This window comes from Scleropages formosus, chromosome 23 (genome assembly GCF_900964775.1).
Source record: "Scleropages formosus chromosome 23, fSclFor1.1, whole genome shotgun sequence".
Classification (NCBI taxonomy): Eukaryota; Metazoa; Chordata; class Actinopteri; order Osteoglossiformes; family Osteoglossidae; genus Scleropages; species Scleropages formosus.
Genome location: NC_041828.1, coordinates 13,667,683 through 13,686,957, shown reverse-complemented (window position 1 = coordinate 13,686,957; position 19,275 = coordinate 13,667,683). Strand labels below are relative to the sequence as shown.

The window sequence follows — 19,275 nt, the reverse complement described above, 5'->3', positions numbered from 1 at the left end:
TGTTGATTCACACATTTGCTTTCCCATCGCTGATGTTGATCGGCAGAACTTGGAGCTTATGGCACTCTAAACGGCGGCCGTGGTCCCCAACGTCACCTGTGACGCTGGCAGTTTCAGGTACGTTGGATCTGCTCTGTTGTTCTCGGGGAATCGGAGCCTTTGGTGAACAAACGCGCTGCTGTGCAGAACTGGCTCGCTCTCGGTCTGCATCGTTGCGCCAAACCCCCATGCTCCCTTGGGGAGGGGGAGGAGGAAGGGGGGGGGGGGACCCAAGCAGGTGCCTGTCTTCAGTCGCAAACGTACACAGGTCTTACCAGGGGCTCTTGTCTTTCCACAATGGCCCTCCCTCATCAGCGGTGACCCCATGTTTCAGAAGCATGAGATGAAACAGTCGAGTCATGTCTGCACCGTAGGTTTTCTTCATGGTTCTCTGTTTCACGTTTCTGTAAATTACCCCGACCGAAGGAGCGAGAGCTTCTGGTCAGCTGGGGATCGGGGAGGATCCCTTTTGTCACGGACTCGCTGTCTTTCTCCCCGTGAGGGACAAATAGGGATTGAAAACGTTGTGCAAAAGTGCACAGGGTAGACCAGTCCAAGTCTGCTCTGATGATGTCATCTAAAGTAATATTTTTCCAAATAAGCAGGAGGTTACGCAGACTGAGCGACCAGTATCCGCCTAACAGACTCACTAGACCAGTTCTGCCACCGTGCTTCCCTCCGTTCCCCAGAATGCGCCCCTTCTGCCGCAGCATACGTTATTCAGACACACACGTGCGCCCACACTCTCGCACGCACTTTGGCACAAGCGCGGCGCATGCCAGGCACTGATAGCAGTGCGCAGCATGACAGTTACAATAATGGGCTCACATCCCAGATGGGGCTCTGCCGTTGCACCCTTGAGCAGGTACACTTCCTCCTGTTCAGAAGCATCACCCCTTGTGTGACCATAAAACTGTCATCGCTGTCATCAGGGACTGCACCTCCAGGGCAATAACATTGTCCCAATGTTAGGGACACCCCCTTATTCAGTCCAGGCAAAAAAAAAAATAAATAAAAAAATAAAAAATTCCAAGTCAATCACCAACACTCTAGAAAAAAATGAAGGATTTCAGAGAAAACTGATTGGCGACATTTATTATTGTTGCTCATTTTACAATGTATAGTTGATGGGTGTACAAAACCGCATTCTGCAAGAGCTTTAGATGTAGAAACGTGTTTATTTTCTCTAGACACTCTTGTTCATTTCTATGCGGAGCACCAGAGGCACACAGACTTTTACCGGAAGGAGAAACACATATATTTTCAAAGCATGAAATGAATTTGAGAGCTTTTTTTCAGCACAATGCCCTTCATTTTATATAGGTGCGTGGAGATGACTTGTCCCCGTGGCGGATCCCTTTTATTGGAGCTGGCTGTGAAACACCCAGCTGACTGGAGCTCAGCTGTGACCAGCTCCGGGTGAAATAAAGCGGCTGTTTTACGAGCGCAGAGCTGCGATGCCAAGCAAGCGAGCCCAGATTGGAGCTCCTTTGAAAGCTCTATCTCGCAGCACTACTCCCAGTCAATAATCCAGCCTTTATTATTTTTACTGCGAAAATACAGCAGCACACCCACACACTTTATGGCTTTTTTAAAATGCCTTGATATGATATGCAGCGATATGAACAATGTGGCCATTGATTGAGAAATGTGCCATATAAGGAGCAGTACAGGTTCATAAACCTTATGATGCTGGCACGGTAAATCATTGTATGCTGGTGCTGAGTGCTGGGAAACACTCTGGTGGCACTGTACCTCAGTACATGTGCACCTCCAGTCAAGTATTCCTGGTTTTTGGGTTCTTTGCTGACATTTTTCCACATTTTGATCCACACTTCCCACTGAGAAGTACATCCGAAAACTGCGCTTCGGGGAAACATCCTCACATTTTCTCCTAATAAGACAGCAGAATCCATACAGTAACTCACTAAATATGAGCAACAGCTCGGAATTGCACCGCATCATCCGTTTCCGTCGATTCTACCGTTTTTTTTACAGCGCGTGCCCTGCTCACCATCAGCCCTTCTGGTGAATGGGTAACTTTTAGTGGAATGTGGGGGCGGCTCTCCCTTTTACACATGAATACAGGGGTGTCCGCATGACTGCGGTGGGACAGAACATCAATGGGCCGTAGACGTGTGGCAGCCGGACCAAACAGTGGTATCTTATTTTCTAATCATCTTCTTTAATTCCCCAAAGTGATGCGTTAACCATAAAATAACCTTTAATCTTAAAGCTAGACCACATGCATATGCAGTATATTTTGCCCTGAACACGCTGACAGTAAATCCTTTCACACATTCATTGGGAGACCATGCTCCGTGTCACCTTTCCATGAGCAGTCGCCACGCTTCCTGTTTTTGCACGTTCTCTCGTGTGGTTTCTTGAATATTAAAGGAACTGATTGCAGATGTGGCAGTTGCCGTGAAAGGATGGCGGTGCCGCGGCTAAAAACAAAAGTAAAAAGATCCACGGAACGACAATTAACACAAACTTAATATGTGTGATTGTTTTGCACTGATGCGGTTTTCACTACCTGAACACTGCATGTTTGTGTACAGTAAACACATATAGGCAATTACGACTGTTACGTTAAACACGTTGGAAAGTCGCGTCATTATCAACAAGCGCTAGTCCCGAGGCGAGCCGGAGCCTAACCAGGCAACACAGGGCGTAAGGCCAAGGGGGAGGGGACTCACTCGGGACGGGATGCCAGTCTATCGCAAGCAGGCATCGAACTGCGGACCCCCCACACAGCAAGCACCGGCCGAACCCCCCCCGCATTGGAACGTTAAGCCTAAAATATTTATATATGATTTTTACAAAGCCTGATCTCCACATAGGCTTAGCCATTCTCTTAATTTTCATCTCACTTGCAAACTCGGTTTTCATCACTTTATTACGGTGCAAACAGTTAACCTTTGGTTCATGCTAATTTCTAAGTTATGCAATTTAGTTTTTTGTGCAGTTAAAAAAAAAGACCGCTCGCAACCCCGCGAAACTTGTGCTGTCAATGTCGGTGTCTTGTTTGCAAATGTGTTATTTAAAGCAACTTATCTGTACCTGCTTTCTCTGAAGAGAACATTTCGTTTAATACTGTTTCCTAAAGCAAAGCGAACCTATTTTCTCCCCTGAAAACGCGTTTTTATAGACTGCCAGCAAAACAGAGGAAATGTGTACACGTATTGTGCTCCCGGCCCTATCTGCAGAGGTGGCAGGTGTCCTGCTCTTCAAAGAGCAGGTTTTATGTCTGTCCTCAAGTTAGTTGATTGGTTTCCATGGAAATACACAACAGAACGAGTCTTGTCCGGGGGCCTGCGCAGGGGAGCTCTGTACTCGGCGGGTCAGAATGAAGCCAACACAGAAACAACACGGCATTGTCCGCTCGCGCGACATTAGGGTTAAATAGCAGCGCTCCGCTCTGCTCCGCGAGGCCCTCTGCGTTCCTCGGTGCCGACCGCTCCCGGGTCTTTGTCCGTCGCGCCGTTTGTGTGTCGGCAAGGATCTGGCGCGGGGCGCCCTTTGAGAAACCTCCGTTGGACGAGTCACTGATTAGATCTGGATTAATCTGTAAACGGGGATCGGTCCCTCATTAGCCGCGTTACGTGCGCCGTAGCGGAGTACGCGCCGCAAGGCGCTGAACGGTTAACAAAAGCCTCTTGCACCGACTTCAGTTCAGGAAGTGGCTTTCCTCTGGTCGTGCGATGACCATAACCGCTACTGGTCACACGTGACACTCGCCGTCATCCTTTACAGTAATTGCACCATTTGGAGGGTGTCGTTTTTCAAACATCCTCTCTCTTGGCCTCTGGCTTGCAGGTGTGAAACGTGATCCCGCGAAGTGGACACACCCGTCTCGACACTTCTCTCGTGAACCCGAACGGCGGCGTGACCCTCCCGACCTTCCGGGCGGACCGCCTCGCATCGCGCGCTCGCGTCGCGCAACATCGAACCAGCCGAAGCTCTCGGAGATCTCCGGCATCGAACGTCTCACGCTGACACCCATCTGTGGAAATCAGCCTTCATTTGCGAGCCAGCTGTTTCACAATATTTCATAATGTGAATTTGCTGTCTATGCCAAACATATGAACTGAGTTAAGCACTTGTCAAACCGTGGCGAGCCCCTTCACTTCTATCTGGCTGCCCAGACAAATCTTTGTCAAAGTGATATAACGGCGTCACCTTTCTGCCACACGTAGCAGGGGGGTTAATCAGTTTGCGGAGTCCTGCAGTCTGCCGGCACCGTTCGGCTTATCGACAACTGCCAATGCTTGCTGATAAGCATGTGTTGTGGGCAACAGCCTCTGCACTTTTAAATCATCCAAAACAGTGAAAAACATTTTCCAGCGTTGAGCAATAAAGGAATCAAAAATTCAGATTGTTCACAGCAACTTGTGTCCAGAAAGCACTTCTTTAATGGCTTAGTTTGGCAGCAAACCTTCATCTCTAATCAATATCCATTTACAGGATGTCTTTACCGGATTTGTGGTAATTAATTGTTTTTTCTACATCTAGTATTTTGTGGATTATTATTTGCATGTGTTCACTTGAATTTAATAGAATATACATCATGCTGTATCCTCAACCCATTACTCCTTTTTTAAATTATACAGTAGTAATTGAAACTGATTTGCTAGCACATCAGAAGTTGTAGTTTTTTTTTTAAATTTTTTAATTATAACACAATGCATTGCAGAAATGCAAGGATAAACAAACCTACAGGAGTACTTCTTGTATGCTTTTTTTTCTTGCAGTCCAGGGACTATGAATGTTAATTTATTCCATCTAAGCGATGCCTTTCAGTGTTCATTTAAAACAAACAATGATGATGGATAAATGTAAAGGAATGCATTTACAGTTATTTGTTGAGAATAAAGAATCCATAGTCTGTGCTGCTTGCTTTCTAATGCAAAGTTTGTGGGCGTGTCAGTGCTGCTCGCCATATGAACTTCTTTCCCAATTGGCTGCTTTCAAATGAATATTTCAGATTCTCAGGTTTCTGAGACGTCTCAGTGCTAGCAGCAGTGCTCACACTCATTTATGCAAATCACACTTGAGTTATGGCTTCCACTGCATGGTGGTACCTACGGTAGTTTACTGGGTGAACTCTGTGTGTGTGTGTGTGTGTGTGTGTGTGTGTGTGTGTAATGCTGTTTCTATTACTCAGAAATAGAATTTAACTTACAATATTCCAGTTACAGAACAGTCTTTGAAATTGTCAAATCAAAATGTAAAAAAAAGGTTCATGACCTTAAAATGTCATTATATAATTATTATCTTCTGTCAGAGCTAGGAGTTCATAAGATTCTTACTGGAAAATCCCACAATTCCATACTGACTTGGTAAAACATTTTAATCTTAAAATACAGCTCAGATGTAATTTGCCAAAAATTTACCAAACTCAGTTAGTTAACTACAGTTTGCCATGCAATGCATATATCAAAACTATTAATATGTTTTTATTATGCAATATATTTAATAATGTTTCAGCCCAGGAATAAAACCTTTTTTCTGTACTTGTGTTTGTCCATGAAAACATTTAGCATTGTGCGTTTAATGAAGCATTAACTGGAAATTGTACATATCAAAAAAACATTTTTACTATCCCATTAACTTAAAAAGAAAAAGCTTGTATATTCTGATACATATTTTAGAAATCTTCTCTGTATTATTAAAGTAATAAAAAAAATGTAAGACTATTCTGCATTTTTGAGATACATAAATAGAGTGGTGACTATTTTCCATAATGTTTAGAAAGTTCAGTACAGATCACAGGGACGTCACCTTCCACAGTTTCCATCCCAACGCTCTCACTATGGATTCAGCTCAATTACTCCTGGGCATCAAGCACAGCTGTCGTTTCATTTGTTAAATGGTTCCTACTTGTACTGATGGTTACTCTGCACCATTTAACATTTAACAATCTATGACATTTAGCACTGAAGTCCTGGGAGAGATTTTATTGTTTAACTACGTGTTCAGAGCTGTCCACGCAGACCACTCCAAATCAGATGGAAAAATGCTGTGAAGATCATGGCAAAGCAATGATCCAATTACTGCAGAACAGCATCATTGTATTTCCTGTCAAAAAGAATAATAGTACTAAATAAAAACTAAAGCCGACACAAAGTTTACATTTGGCTATTTTCGTTGTCTTTGTGATCCCCATATGCTAATGACCCTTACGATTTTCCACTTTGACTGATTTCAAACCTTCATATAGATTTCTCCTAACCTATATGAAGGTTCATATTTTATTAGCCTTTATAAGTACAATTTTTTTAAATTAATTTTGATTAGATTTACCTTGTAAAATATATGCATGACACACAACAACTGATGATATTTAATATACCACATAACATATGACTTGTCAATTTGGAATTTAATCTGTCAGTAGTGGAATTTAGTTATGGCTATGGTTCAAATATATTATTTCTCGTCTTCTCTCCTAAGTACCGTACATCACTGAGCAATCTGTCCATATCAGTGTATTAGCAGGCAAAGATAAATTCTCATTTCAATGTCACCCTGCATTGGAAATGACAATATGTGTGCTGTAAATAATGCACTGCTTGATTATTTCTGTACATAACAATGTAACATTGAAGTGTATGGAATACCAGTTTTTTACCACATTTCTTGGAGGTCTCCTGATGTAGTAGTGTGATTCCCAATCTTGATTTAATCAGCTGTGTGTAAATTGCTATTTTGCATCAAAAAGAGAGGACTGGTAGGCTTATGTGAATTTGTATTGTAAAGCTTACATTAAACTAATTAATTTGACATTCTGTTGAACACCCATCAGAGGAATCTGAATTGTTTTGAGTTATTTAGTCTAAGTTCAGCACATATGATGTGCGTGTATTCAGTTTCTGCATTCAAATGTATATTTTTAATTAATGAAAAGTACTCTGCTGTGCATATGATGCCTATATGACATTTCAGTGACATTTCAACAACAACAACAACAATAATAATAATAATAATAATAATAATAATAGTTATTTCCATGTGTGAATGTTACCTCCATGCAATTTTTGGAAAACCTGCAGGCCATGTGGCATAAACTAAGTATTCGACGAACATTCAACAAAAACTTAGTTCACATCACACTTCTGCATATGAACGTAAAACAAAGTTGCGGGTCTCGAGCGGGGCCCGCGTGCGGAAAGCGTGTGTCCGGGCTGCAAGTGCAGCTCGCGTCCTGTCCTGGCTGAGTCCTCTCCCTGCAGCCCCGATCATGCCGGGGACCGGGTGTCGAGCACAGGAACAAACGGTGCGATCGCCGCCTCCCCCCGTGCCCCTCGTGCCTCGTGCCCGTCCCGGTGTTTCGGACAGCGAACGCGGAGAAACTGTGCGCGCGAACTTAGCGGAGCGCGAGAGTCAGTGTGTGAGAGCGCGAGGCCGGGCGGAGAGCGCGGGGAGGCGGTGAGCCTTTGTAGTCGCACAGGAATGCGGAAATGTTCCTGCTCCGTGTCAGACCTCTCCGAAGGGGGTCGCGGCGCATTGAGCCAGCGTGGGAACGGCGAGGCGAGGCGAGGCGAGGCGAGGGGAAGCGCGGGGGAAGGCTGTCCACAGGGAACGGCGGATCGCCGCTCACACGCTGCTCGCAGAGACGAGACGAGAGCCCACCGTGCAGTGGACCGTGATCTTTTAAAAAAAAAAAAAAAGAAAGAAAAAAAAAACTTCTCTCTTTTCAAGATCTACTGTGAGAGCGAGAAAAACAGGCAACACCATCATCCGCATTTTTTTTCCCAGCTGATCTCATCCTGAACGCCGCTCTCTCTCGCTCGCTCGCTCGCGGGGGGCACCGCTGCGCGAGGCAATGGGGTACGCAGGGTGTGCGGCGCGCGCCAGCCTTCTACCTGTGTGGCCCCGGGCACGCACACTGGGGCATCTGTGAGGCATCTGCAAACTTTACCCCCCCCCCAACCCCCCCCGACCTCCACCCGCGCCACTCCCCCCTCACCCCCACCCCCGCGAGAAGGGAAAAGCGCAGCTTCATGGCAGGTCAGAGAGGACGCGCACGCGAGGAGGACCTCCCTTCACACACTCTTGTCGGCCAGGTAACCCCAGCACTGCACGGTGTTCGCTATTATCATTTTGCATGTTTGCTATTGATCTGCAGATCGGGCGCGCGTGCGGCCGCGTGTTTCGCGGGACATATTTCTGCGTCGCATGCTGCTCTGCCCTGCTTCACACAGATCTGCGCTGTTAAAAAGTAGGAAATTTTAAAAAAAAATCATAACTTGCGAATAGCCCGAGAGTCCCACGCCAAAGTAAACGCCACCGAGCGTCTCGTGGGTAAACATCTTTGCTCAAGTGCCCTCGGTGGGGTTTTTCGAAGTGTCATGTTTTATTTGTATGGGAAGTGGAGACAATACAGTAGACAGCCACGTGCTCGAGGCTCGCGACAGCCCTCGGACCCTGGGCAGCTGAAAGGCTCAAAGCCGCTGTCTTCCGAAGTCATCGCTTACACAATGCTCTCCGCGAAGAACCGGCGCACGCGGCTCTCTCCGGGAATGTTTATTTTTCTCATTATTATCATCATCATTATTATCATTATTGTTATGCTGCTGCTATTCGCAACGCACACACTTGTGGAGCGAAGCTCTCAGTCTCGCTGCAGCTGCACGCGCTGCCCAAACCTTATTATTTCTATGCGCTCCCATATAAATCAGTGTGCGTTTGTGTCGGGCAGCAGCGCGCGGACGGCTTCGGCTCAGCGGCAATGTATATCATGAATATTGTGTGAGCCTCGGTATGGATTATTATAGGCTCCCCTGAAGGCGTCGGGGGGGGCGGGCGGGGGGCTGCTGGAGACAAGCAACTTAGTCCATTTAAAGGCTGCTTTTTTTTCCCCTGTGTGAACGCGCGCGGCTCCCTCGGCCTCTCCGTTTCCCTCACTTAACTTCTCCTCACTCCACGTCGTAGGTGGTGCGAATGGCACTCGCGCGTCTCAGATGATGTTTCTGTGAAGTTCGGGGCGAGTGTGCGCCGCGGCTGCGTCCGGGAGGTGGGACCTGAGAGCAAAAGCCTTCGATTCGAAGCCAAGAGCCAAGGAGTCGGAGCGCTGCGACACGAAGAGCCATGGAGAGGGAGGGCTGCGGCCAGCAGTACGAGCCCGTGGCCGAGATCGGCGAGGGCGCCTACGGGAAGGTGTACAAGGCGCGCGACCTGAAGAACGGCCGCTTCGTGGCCCTCAAGCGGGTGCGCGTGCAGACGGAGGAGGAGGGCATGCCGCTCTCCACCATCCGCGAGGTGGCGGTGCTGAGGCAGCTCGAGTCCTTCGAGCACCCCAACGTGGTCAGGTGAGGCGCCGTGTGCGCGTCCGCCCGACGTTTTACGCACAGCGGGGGCGGCAGGTGGCGGCAGGTGGCGGCAGGGGGCGTAGTGGTCAGGGTCCTTCTCCTCTAATGCCGACGCTCCTGCTGCGGATCCCCTGCTGGACTTGGGCCGCTCGCTCTACTACGGTTGATCATCAAACATGTCAAGTGTTCTTGAACAAAGGCATCAGCTAAATATAGGTTAATAATTTCCACGCACACGCCTCGTGAGCAAAATTCCCCACAACTGAAAAATAACATCTGTCGGTATAGTTATCACGAATGCCTCACCTGTTGCACCTGTTGTCTGTACGCTATTAACTTACATATGATACGGTTTATGCAATTTTTTTTCTTTTAAGATTGGATTTACGTTACCTGAACATCCGTCCATCCATCATCAACGACCGCTTGTCCGTTTCAGGCTCGCGGTGGTCCAGGCACAGCGTGACACAAAATTATAACTTAATTTCTGGACAGTACGTTTATGAATTTGAGAGGTGTATTTGCGGTGATCTCTAAAACCGACAAGCAGTCATTTGCTGATATTTTTGTGCAGAGCAATTAACTCTATACGACCCATTTATACAGTAGAGTATTCCTTCCGGGGTCATTTAGGGTAAGTACCTTGATCCATGGTACTACAGCAGTATTTATAAAGGGGACTTGATCCGGCAACTTTCAGGTTGCATTTTTGCCTTAACTGCCACCTGCAATATCAATATCATTTACATTTACATTTACATTTATTCATTTAGCAGACGCTTTTGTCCAAAGCGACGTACATCTCAGCAAAAGTACAATTTGTGCATTACATCGAGAGAAGGAGACATAGCTGCAGACATGAAAGTCTCAAGCAAACCTACCACTTGCTGCACCGAGGTTCATCAATATCAAAACCGTGAAAGTATAAAGGAAGAAATATGAAAAGAGCACGTGGAATTGTCCAAATGTTAAGATGTTGTCTGCAGGTTAATATTGCAATGTACAGAATTTCTCATCTTTTTTTTCCTCATTCTTTTTACACTTAATCCCTAAACACTAGTTGTGAGTTATATTTAGCAGGAATCGGACTGTGAAATATGGTGTAAAAAATGCTTTAAAGCCATTTAACAAGTGTCATAGCTTTACATGTGGTGACATTAGTTTTTATTATTACGCCAATGATTTTATCCATTTTATACAGCTGTGAAAGTGGTTCAATGTCTTGCTCAAGGGTACGACAGCAAGGCTGCCCCAGTTACCACCCCCTACCCTTAACCGCTACGCTACCTGCTGGCCCCGCATCTACATAGCTTGCAAGTTCCTCATTGACTTCTAGAATTCTTTGTCAAATTTAGCTGATGTATAACTTTTGGAACCAGACAGGCTACACGTTACCTGGCACAGCCATACAAGGTTATCTGTAGAAAAAGTGCTGGCGCTCGACGCCTCATGGCTTTTGCATTCAGTCATCGGTACTCTGAGCTAGAGCTGCGGGAGCGCCTGGGCCCCTTATGACTCAGCAAGTGAAATGTGTGCTTTTTGTGAGACATTCCTGACATCTCAGTTTATCTTATCATTTCGGTATATGAGTCAGCTAAATGAGTTCAAGTAATCATTTAGTTACTTTTGAGTTTCGTGGGGAATTTCTTTAGTGCTGCTGGAAAGTTGAGTGTACTACAGTTCTTACTGCTCTTTCTCATGGCTCGCTCCTATTTGCTCTCTTCACAGCCCTTTTTGATGGGAAGCTAAACAAATCAATCTATTTTTATCTGTTCACATCCTTATTTGAGGGCTAGTTGGCTTTCATGCACATGTTTAGCGCACACGGATGGTTATGTTGGAGAGACGGCCGTGCCGCCTTACCTGACGTTGCCATGATGGTGCTCATGATGGAAGCTTCCGCTGACTTTGACGTTGAAGAGCCTTCGCCAAAAGAGCACGGAATTATAGTAATCTGTTACTTAATGTGGTTCAAAGGACAATTACTAATGTGATTTTCTTTTTTTGATTGATTTCGATTGAATTTTGTGGAAAGAATGGGCCTTTGCAACCTCCAGCACAGCTAGTTTTATTAAGAAGGAGGAACATCTTGCAGTGAACTCTTATGCAACCAACATTTCTGCAGACTGTCATATCTTCGTAGCCGTCGTTCTTCATTGTTTCTCACACTGGCTGAAGACCCTGATCTAAGCCAGCTCAATAGTTGCAGGTCATTTATGAAAACATCTGAAGGGGTAACAACCAGTGGCCTTTGAAGTTGATGTAATTGTAGTTTCCCGGGCATATACAATTGCTCACCATTTGGTACGTCTCTTGTGTGTGGCTCTCCCATTCGGAAAACAATAGAATATTTGTGCAGCATAGCTCATTGGGAATTAAGTGGACACAGTCTGTTATAATCATTAATTTGTCCATTATCAATAACTGCTTGTCCAATGTAGAGTCGCAGAGGTCCAGAGTTGTTACAGTTCTCTGTGAATTTAACCTTCTTACTAAATTTCTGTTCTATTGCTTAATATAACGTATCACGAACAAAAGAAATATTTACATATTTCTCTATGAGACACCCACATATCCTTGTTCGAGTGTCGGGAGGCTGCTGGTGGGCTGCAGTGAGCAGGCACGTGGGGCTGGGGGTGAGCAAGCTGGACATCTGCCATGACAATAGCCTCATTTCTGTGACCTGCATGTGCACAAAGCTTTAGAAGCACATGTTGCGCCCGGCCTGGCAGTTGGCTGCAGTGATTAGCGCAGGGCTATGTGAGCTTCCGACCATCTGCACGTATGTTTAATATATCAGCCGCAGCTCAGAGAACGATGTCACCTTGGTTTGTGAGAGATGACATGGCCAGATAAGTCTGGCCTGGGACTCCTGTTCTCATGTAGGTTGCCCTGTGGCTGAGGCTGGAAGGAGAGACAGTGCAGTGGAGATACACATCCAGTTCTGTTGTTAGGGCTGATAAAACCATGTGGCTAGGTTTTTTATTATTATTATTATTATTATTATTATTATTATTATTATTATTATTATTCCAGTTCTTTGGATTTCACAAGTTTTCAGCTGTTATTAAACTGTACCTGCTCAGGAGTCTTCTTGAGAGAGGGCATAGCTGAAGGTCTTGTGTAGGAGGTAAATTCCAGGATTCAAGTCAGCTAAGAGTTAGGGTTGTCTGGTCTAGGCCAGCTCAAAGGAAAATATATGTTATTAAGCACTGCTAACGGTGCCAAGGGCTCTTCTGACAACAGATGCTGTGCATATCGCTGCTCGTTTTTGTAAAACCGAGATGTTAATGTTGAGCGTGAAGGATTTAGCAATAAATTTATTGTTAATATTGGTATTATTTGCCATTATTTATCTGACATCTTTGTTGCAGTGGTAGGTTTGTGTATTGTACCTGTGTATAGCTGGATAATTTTTACTGTATGAGTTCAGCGTTCAGTATTTTGCGCAGAGGAACTCAGCAGGAGTGGGATTCGAACCCGAGTTCTGCAATTGACTACACTCTCATTTAGGCTTTTCACAGGACAGACAAATATGGACTTGTTGCATACTATGTGGCTGTTTGTTTAGGCTGGGTTTGGACCAGTTTCTTACACGTGTCCTGGTTCACAGGACGTGCGCAAGGAGCAAATCAGGAAATGCATTTTTCTGAGAGAGTTTGCTGATAAATATTTGGATACTTATCGGAAAAGGCAAAGCATAATCATGCAAACGCTGTGCCTCTGAGCTTCCTGAAACCATAGATGATCCTGATGTGTTTCACATTATCCGTTTCCTATTTCTTTGCATATTCCATTATGTCAGACCAGTTAAGTGTTTAAGACATTTATTTAACCGTTTTAATCTTATGACCAGTGTCTGACAGTTACTGAACATCTACATGATGAAATACAATATACAACAGAAGTGAGTACACCGCTGTGCAATATAACTTAAATGTCAAATGATTCAAAACTGTGTCACCTCTCAATAATTGCATTATTTCTACGTTGACAAGCAGGGTATTTGCTCTTTTGTAAAAGTAAAAACTATAAGTTTAGATTTGCTATATTAAAAATACAGGCCCCACAACAGGAACTCAGTACAACAAAAGTCAGTACCCTTTTCCTTACTGAGATTCTAATCTTTTTTTTTCAATACTTCATATGTCCGCCTTTATTTTTGATGACAGACTTAATCCTCCTCTCCTGTGAACACCAGAACTTTCTCTGTTTTGGACCTATGGGGCGTGTCTATCTGCATGTCTGCATCATGGCTCCACATGGAAAAGAATTATCAGAAGAATAAAAAAAATTTGTTTATGATACTTTACAAAAATGGAAAGGATATAGGAAGATGGGTGACTAAAAATTAGTTTGAACACAGTTGCAGCAGTAATGAGGAGCTACAGAATGAGCCATAGTACCACTAATCAGAGCCTCAATGGCCGTCCTCCTAAAATGACGCCACGGACAGTGCGCTACTTGCACAACCTAGCTCTGAAAAACAGACGGGTAAGTGCTTCAGACTTGGAACAAGGGTTATTGATGGAAATCGGAGTTTCTGTGACAGCTCAGACAGTGCAAAGGACATTGCATAACGTCAACCTCTATGGATGGCGTCCAAAAAGAAAACCCTTGCTTGCTCTTCGGCACAAAACTACAAGATTGAACTTTATTAAAGAACATGAGAAGAAGCCTGACGAGTACTGGGAGCACATTCTTTGGTCAGATGAGACAAGATAAATTTGTTTAGCTCAGATGGAGTGCAGCATGTTTGGTGTGAGCCTGGCCAGGACCACCACAGTGAATGCATAATCCCGACGGTGAAGCACGGAGGTGGGAGTGTCATGGTATGGGGCTGCATGAGTGCAAAACGTTTTGGGGAGATGACATTTTTAGATGGCACCATGAATGCCTGTGGATATACCAAAATACTGGCTGACAAGATGACTTCCAGTCTCCAGAATCTTGGCAGAAGAGGAATGTTCTAGCACGATAATGATCCATAGCACACTGCCAAAATCACGCAAGAGCTTCTAAGGAAGAAAAAAGTGAAAACTATAATCTGGCCAAGTATGTCGCTTGACTTGAATGCAGTAGAACACCTTTGAGATATTTTAAAGAGAAGTGTAGAGTAACATAACCCCTCCAGCAAAGAGCAGCAGAAAAAAATAGTCTCTGAAGGATGGCAGAACATCTCTCCAGAAATTTGTGCAACACGGGTATCCTTCATGCTGAGGGGGATTGAGTTTGTCATCAAAAATAAAGGTGGACATACAAAGTATTGAAAACATAAAAGATTCAAATCTCAGTAAGGAAAGGTATACCGACTTTTGTTGCATTGAGTTCCTACTGTGGGGCCTGTATTTTTAATAGAGTAAATCTAACCTGGGGGGCGTGGTGGTGCGGAAGGTTCAGCCGGTGTGGGGTGGGTCTGGGCTTCAAGCCCTCCTTGGGGTGCCTTGTGACAGACTGGCGTCCTATTCTGGGTGTGACCCCCCTCTGCCAGGTAAGACTCCAGCTCACCGCAGTCCCGCTCAGGACAAGCGATTGTTGACAATGGATGGATAAATCTAAACTATTAGTTTTTAATTTTACATAAGAGCAAATACCCTACTTGTGAACTTATAAATAATCCAGTTATTGAGAGGTGATACAATTTTGAATCATTTGACGTTAAGTGATATTGCACAGGGGTGTACTCACTGCTGCTGTACGTTGTACATAGAGCAGTTATCCAAGACCTACATTGTTATAACGGTGTTACAAGGGGCAGCTGGAAGTGTAGTGGTTAGAACTGCTGCCTTTAGATCAGAAGGTTATTGGTTCCCACATCTAGCTGTAGTACCCTTAAGCAAGGTACTTACCCTAAATTGCTCCAGTAAAATTGCCCAGCTGTGTAAATGGGTGAACAAGTGTAAGTAGCTTAACATTGTAAGTCACTTTGTGGAAAAAGCGTTAACTGAACGGACAAATGTAAGTTGCTTAGTTGACACTTTCATCCAAAGTGATTTGTGCAGATGAGTAACTTCAGTGTGGAGCAATTTAGGGTAAGTACTTTGATCACGGGTACTACAGCAGTAAAAGGGCATAAAGCTTGTGCCAGCAACCTTCGGGCTACAAGGCCATGTTCTGAACCAGCACCCCACCCACTGTCCGTGCATGAGCGAGAGAAGCTGGGCTCCAGTACTCAAGGACGCAGTGTTGTTCGATCAGACACGCTGTCCACAGGAGCCATTTGTTTCGGTGCAGCGCAATAAGGACATAGCAGACGACCGTCCCTGGGTGGACTCAAATCACCCAGTTGGCACCCAGGTTAGCTATCTGTACGGTTAACCTAAATCATAAAAATGTGGAATTCAGACCTGAGCACTGCATGGCCATCTTTCCTGCTTGTGTGAGCAAGTTAAAATGAAAGAACGGCCAAGCAGAAGTGTGTGTTACTTTCGCCCTTCACTTTCTGCAACTTGACACGTGGTCTTTCTGCTGGTCATCCTGAGCTGCAGGTTCAGTCTGAATCTGAGAATCTGGGTCAGGAAACTCAAAAGGCGTTTTCTGTATGCATATGAAAGGTCATCAAGTAGATGAGATGTCGAAATGTGGACCTTTCCCACGGGGCGTTCGTGATCATGCCTCCTTCGCTCTAGTCCCGAGTGACCGAGCTGCGTCTCCTGCAGCTGCTGTGTACTGCTTGGCATGAAGAACATGTGTCTCAGACCCACTTGCAATGCACTAGGCAACTTCTGAATCCATGTCCAGCTTCAAGTGTCCTCTATGAGAGCACAAATTGGTAAGAGACAGCGCTGTGTGTCCATGGTAGTGTGAAATACCGGACTTTCGACTTTGTAATGTCAGGATGCAAATTTCTTAAAAATCTCTCTGGTTCTAAATCATTCCTTTTTGAAGAAATAAAAATGCCGTCATTTCAGAAGAAGAGAATGATTATACGGTAGATATCAGCAAGCTTCTCCCTTTTGCTCAGTATTAAAATGTAGTGTTTTTCTAAATAATCAGGTACTGTGAAATTGACAGTGTGCTCTGTGACGAACAGGGAAGGGCTGGGGGTGGGGGCTGATGAATAAGCATTTTTGACCTGTAGAACAGACTTTACAGTAAATGCATATTTATCTGAAAAATGAATGACTGTGAAATCCCTTTGAGTGGATTTATGAAATGAATAATCAGTTGCCGCAACGGTCCAGAGTTCAGACGTTACAGGCCGTACCGACGTGCGCTTCTGTCCTTTTCCCCAGACTGTTTGACGTGTGCACGGTGTCCAGAACTGACAGAGAGACCAAACTGACGCTGGTCTTCGAGCATGTGGATCAGGACCTGACCACGTACCTGGAGAAGGCACCTGAGCCAGGTGTGCCACCAGAAACCATTAAGGTACTGTACCAAGCTACCAGCAAAGATGTCTTATCTCCTGACACTCTTGACAGCTGTGGATTTTTTCCTGTATGTGCAAACAGTGACGTGACATGCGAATCTGACACATAAAGACTACAGGTGGTCCCCGATTTACGATGGGGTTATGTTCCGTGAAACCCATCGTAAGTCGAAAATATCGGAAGTCGAAAAATGCATTTGACGCACCTAAGCTACCGAACGTCATAGTCTAGCATACGTGTGATGGCCATTAGGGGCTTGCCGCCTTCATGCTGGACAGTTATCTTGAGTTTCTCATGAAGAATAATTGCCTTAGTCTTCTTCTTCCCACCAGTAGCGGAAGACAGAGATGGGCGTTTCTGCGACATTATAGATGCACAAAACACAACCACTTGACAGACTGACAGACTGGGAGATGCGAATCGCTGCCGCAGCCCGGCATCGCGAGAGAGTATCGCACCGCATATCGCTTGCCCGGGAAAAAATCTAAATTCAAAATTCAAAGTACGGTTTCTACTGAATGTCTATCGCCAGCTCTCCATCGTAAAGTCGAAAAAATTAGAAGTCGAACCGTTGTAAGTCGAGGAGCATCTGTACTGGGAGAAGTATACCTTCGTGACGCGCCAGGTATCGCCCTGCCGATCGAGCACTCTTATGTCGCTCCGCCTCCACGTATACGATCGCTGTGTACACACGGGGTGTATATTGTGCATAACTGATGGAATAGTTTTAAATCGTGACACCCACTCTTCCCATGTTATACGTGCACGGGGAACACGGTCGAACCAGGTTCTAGAAACACGTGGGCGATGGGAAGCATGCGAGAGAGAACTTCTGTAGGCCAGCGCACATGGTGACAGGCAGCTACTTAAGGAATTGAGATGGCTTACTTCTCTTATTTTTATTGTGCTCTGATTTGTTTCACACAGCTGTGCTGCGAATGCGGTTATGTGCGCGCTCTGCAGCGGGAGTGCCTCGCTTCCTCGCCTTGCGGCCTTCGCTATCGACAAAAGATTCTCGCGCGTTACCACTACCAGGCTGGCAGCGCCAGGGATCCCAAAACACGTGTTCCGACAAGTCGATCCTTACGCCCGGGGTCCCCGTGGATATCGCGAAACGCACGTGTTTACTTAGGCTGCCTTCTCATACTTATGCTTGTTTCCTCAATCTGGTCACTCTCGTTTCTTAATTCTGTTGCTACAAGCATAGCCATCTCATCTGAAAGGGAAGATCCATGAACATTCACGTTGTTCAAATGTTCTTCCTCATCACATTATATAGCGATACATTATAATTGAATATGTTATTACTTTATCAGCTTTTGCGCACTTCTTTTCTTGGCACACTGTTACAGTCTGAGGTTTTAACTTCATAAAATTCCTCGTGACAGTTTCGCCACCTAGAAGCTTTACCTTCCCGGAGCCCGAAGGAAACGTGGGAAATGCTCTTTGAAACCGGCTGAAAATAGCAAGATACTCTGTTAATGTAAATATCATGGTACAGGAATGTTGTTATGAATCTCATCAGACTTGTTGTTTTAAATCTCATGGGCGACATTAACTGAGAGAAGACCGACGGGAATACAGAGAGTGCTGTGGGTGAGCGTGCTGCGGACAGGAAAACGTTCACAAGTCGCAGAGTACGTATGTACTGTGCCTTCTACCCTCCGTAGACCTCCACCAAACAGGAGACGGGTGTCGCCTACTAATATAGGATCATCTGGCTGATGAAAAAGCAAGCTTTTTATTTTTGCTGAAAACCCATTAAAGGTTCGTATTCAGCAGAAACCACCCGTATATTATAAGTACATCACATCATCTGAAACCGCTTGCTCCACATGGGGAGCCAGAGCCTAACCCGGCGACACAGGGCGTAAGGCTGGAGGGGGAGGGGACACACCCAGGACAGGATGCTAGTCCATCACAAGGCACCCCAAACTGGACTCGAACCCCAGACTCACGGGAGAGCAGGACCCGGTCAAACCCACTGCGCCCCCGCACCCCCTCTATATTATAAGTAGAATATATGTATTAATTAAATGCATTTATTACACTCTTTATTTAGTCCAGTGGATGTGAAGAAAAAATGGAGAACAGCACTGCGGTCCAGACTAAGAAATTTAGAACTCAACTGGCAGGAAAACGGGACATACCCCGCATACTGGGATCATTACCACCTGCTGAGAGAACCGTTTTCAGAGAGCCCTTCCGTACTGCATCCAACAACAAATGGACTTGAGGGATGTTTCAGTATGAGACTTGTTTCCTCATTATTTCTCTAATGCCTCCATGTACAGGCATTCCTTCTCTTCACCATATTCTTACTCGCATGGTTTTCTATACAGCGGTGATGGAAGGTTGGTTTAGTGTGCCATCTTTGGTTTCACGGGTGCAGCTCTGACAGCGTTCTCCAGATTTACGTATCCCTCAGCGTGGAACGCAAGCCACGGCTCCACATCAGCTTGCGAGGTGGGAAAACAGAGCCGTGGGACAGCAGGCGATGTGAAATATGACGGATACTGATCCCGCGAGTTAATGCGAGCTACTTGCAC

General features: G+C 45.4%; 1 protein-coding gene across 1 annotated transcript in view; it reads left to right on the top strand.

Annotated features, from left to right (window-relative positions):
* The first annotated feature begins 7,189 nt into the window (after nucleotides 1-7,189).
* Nucleotides 7,190-19,275, top strand: part of cdk6 (cyclin dependent kinase 6) — a 39,364-nt gene continuing 27,278 nt past the window's right edge. Inside the window, exons 1-3 of the mRNA XM_029248431.1 lie at nucleotides 7,190-8,108; nucleotides 8,977-9,353; nucleotides 16,589-16,724. Coding sequence (XP_029104264.1) covers nucleotides 9,133-9,353; nucleotides 16,589-16,724 — 357 coding nt within the window. The 5' untranslated portion in view covers nucleotides 7,190-8,108; nucleotides 8,977-9,132. The remainder of the gene's footprint in view (nucleotides 8,109-8,976; nucleotides 9,354-16,588; nucleotides 16,725-19,275) is intronic.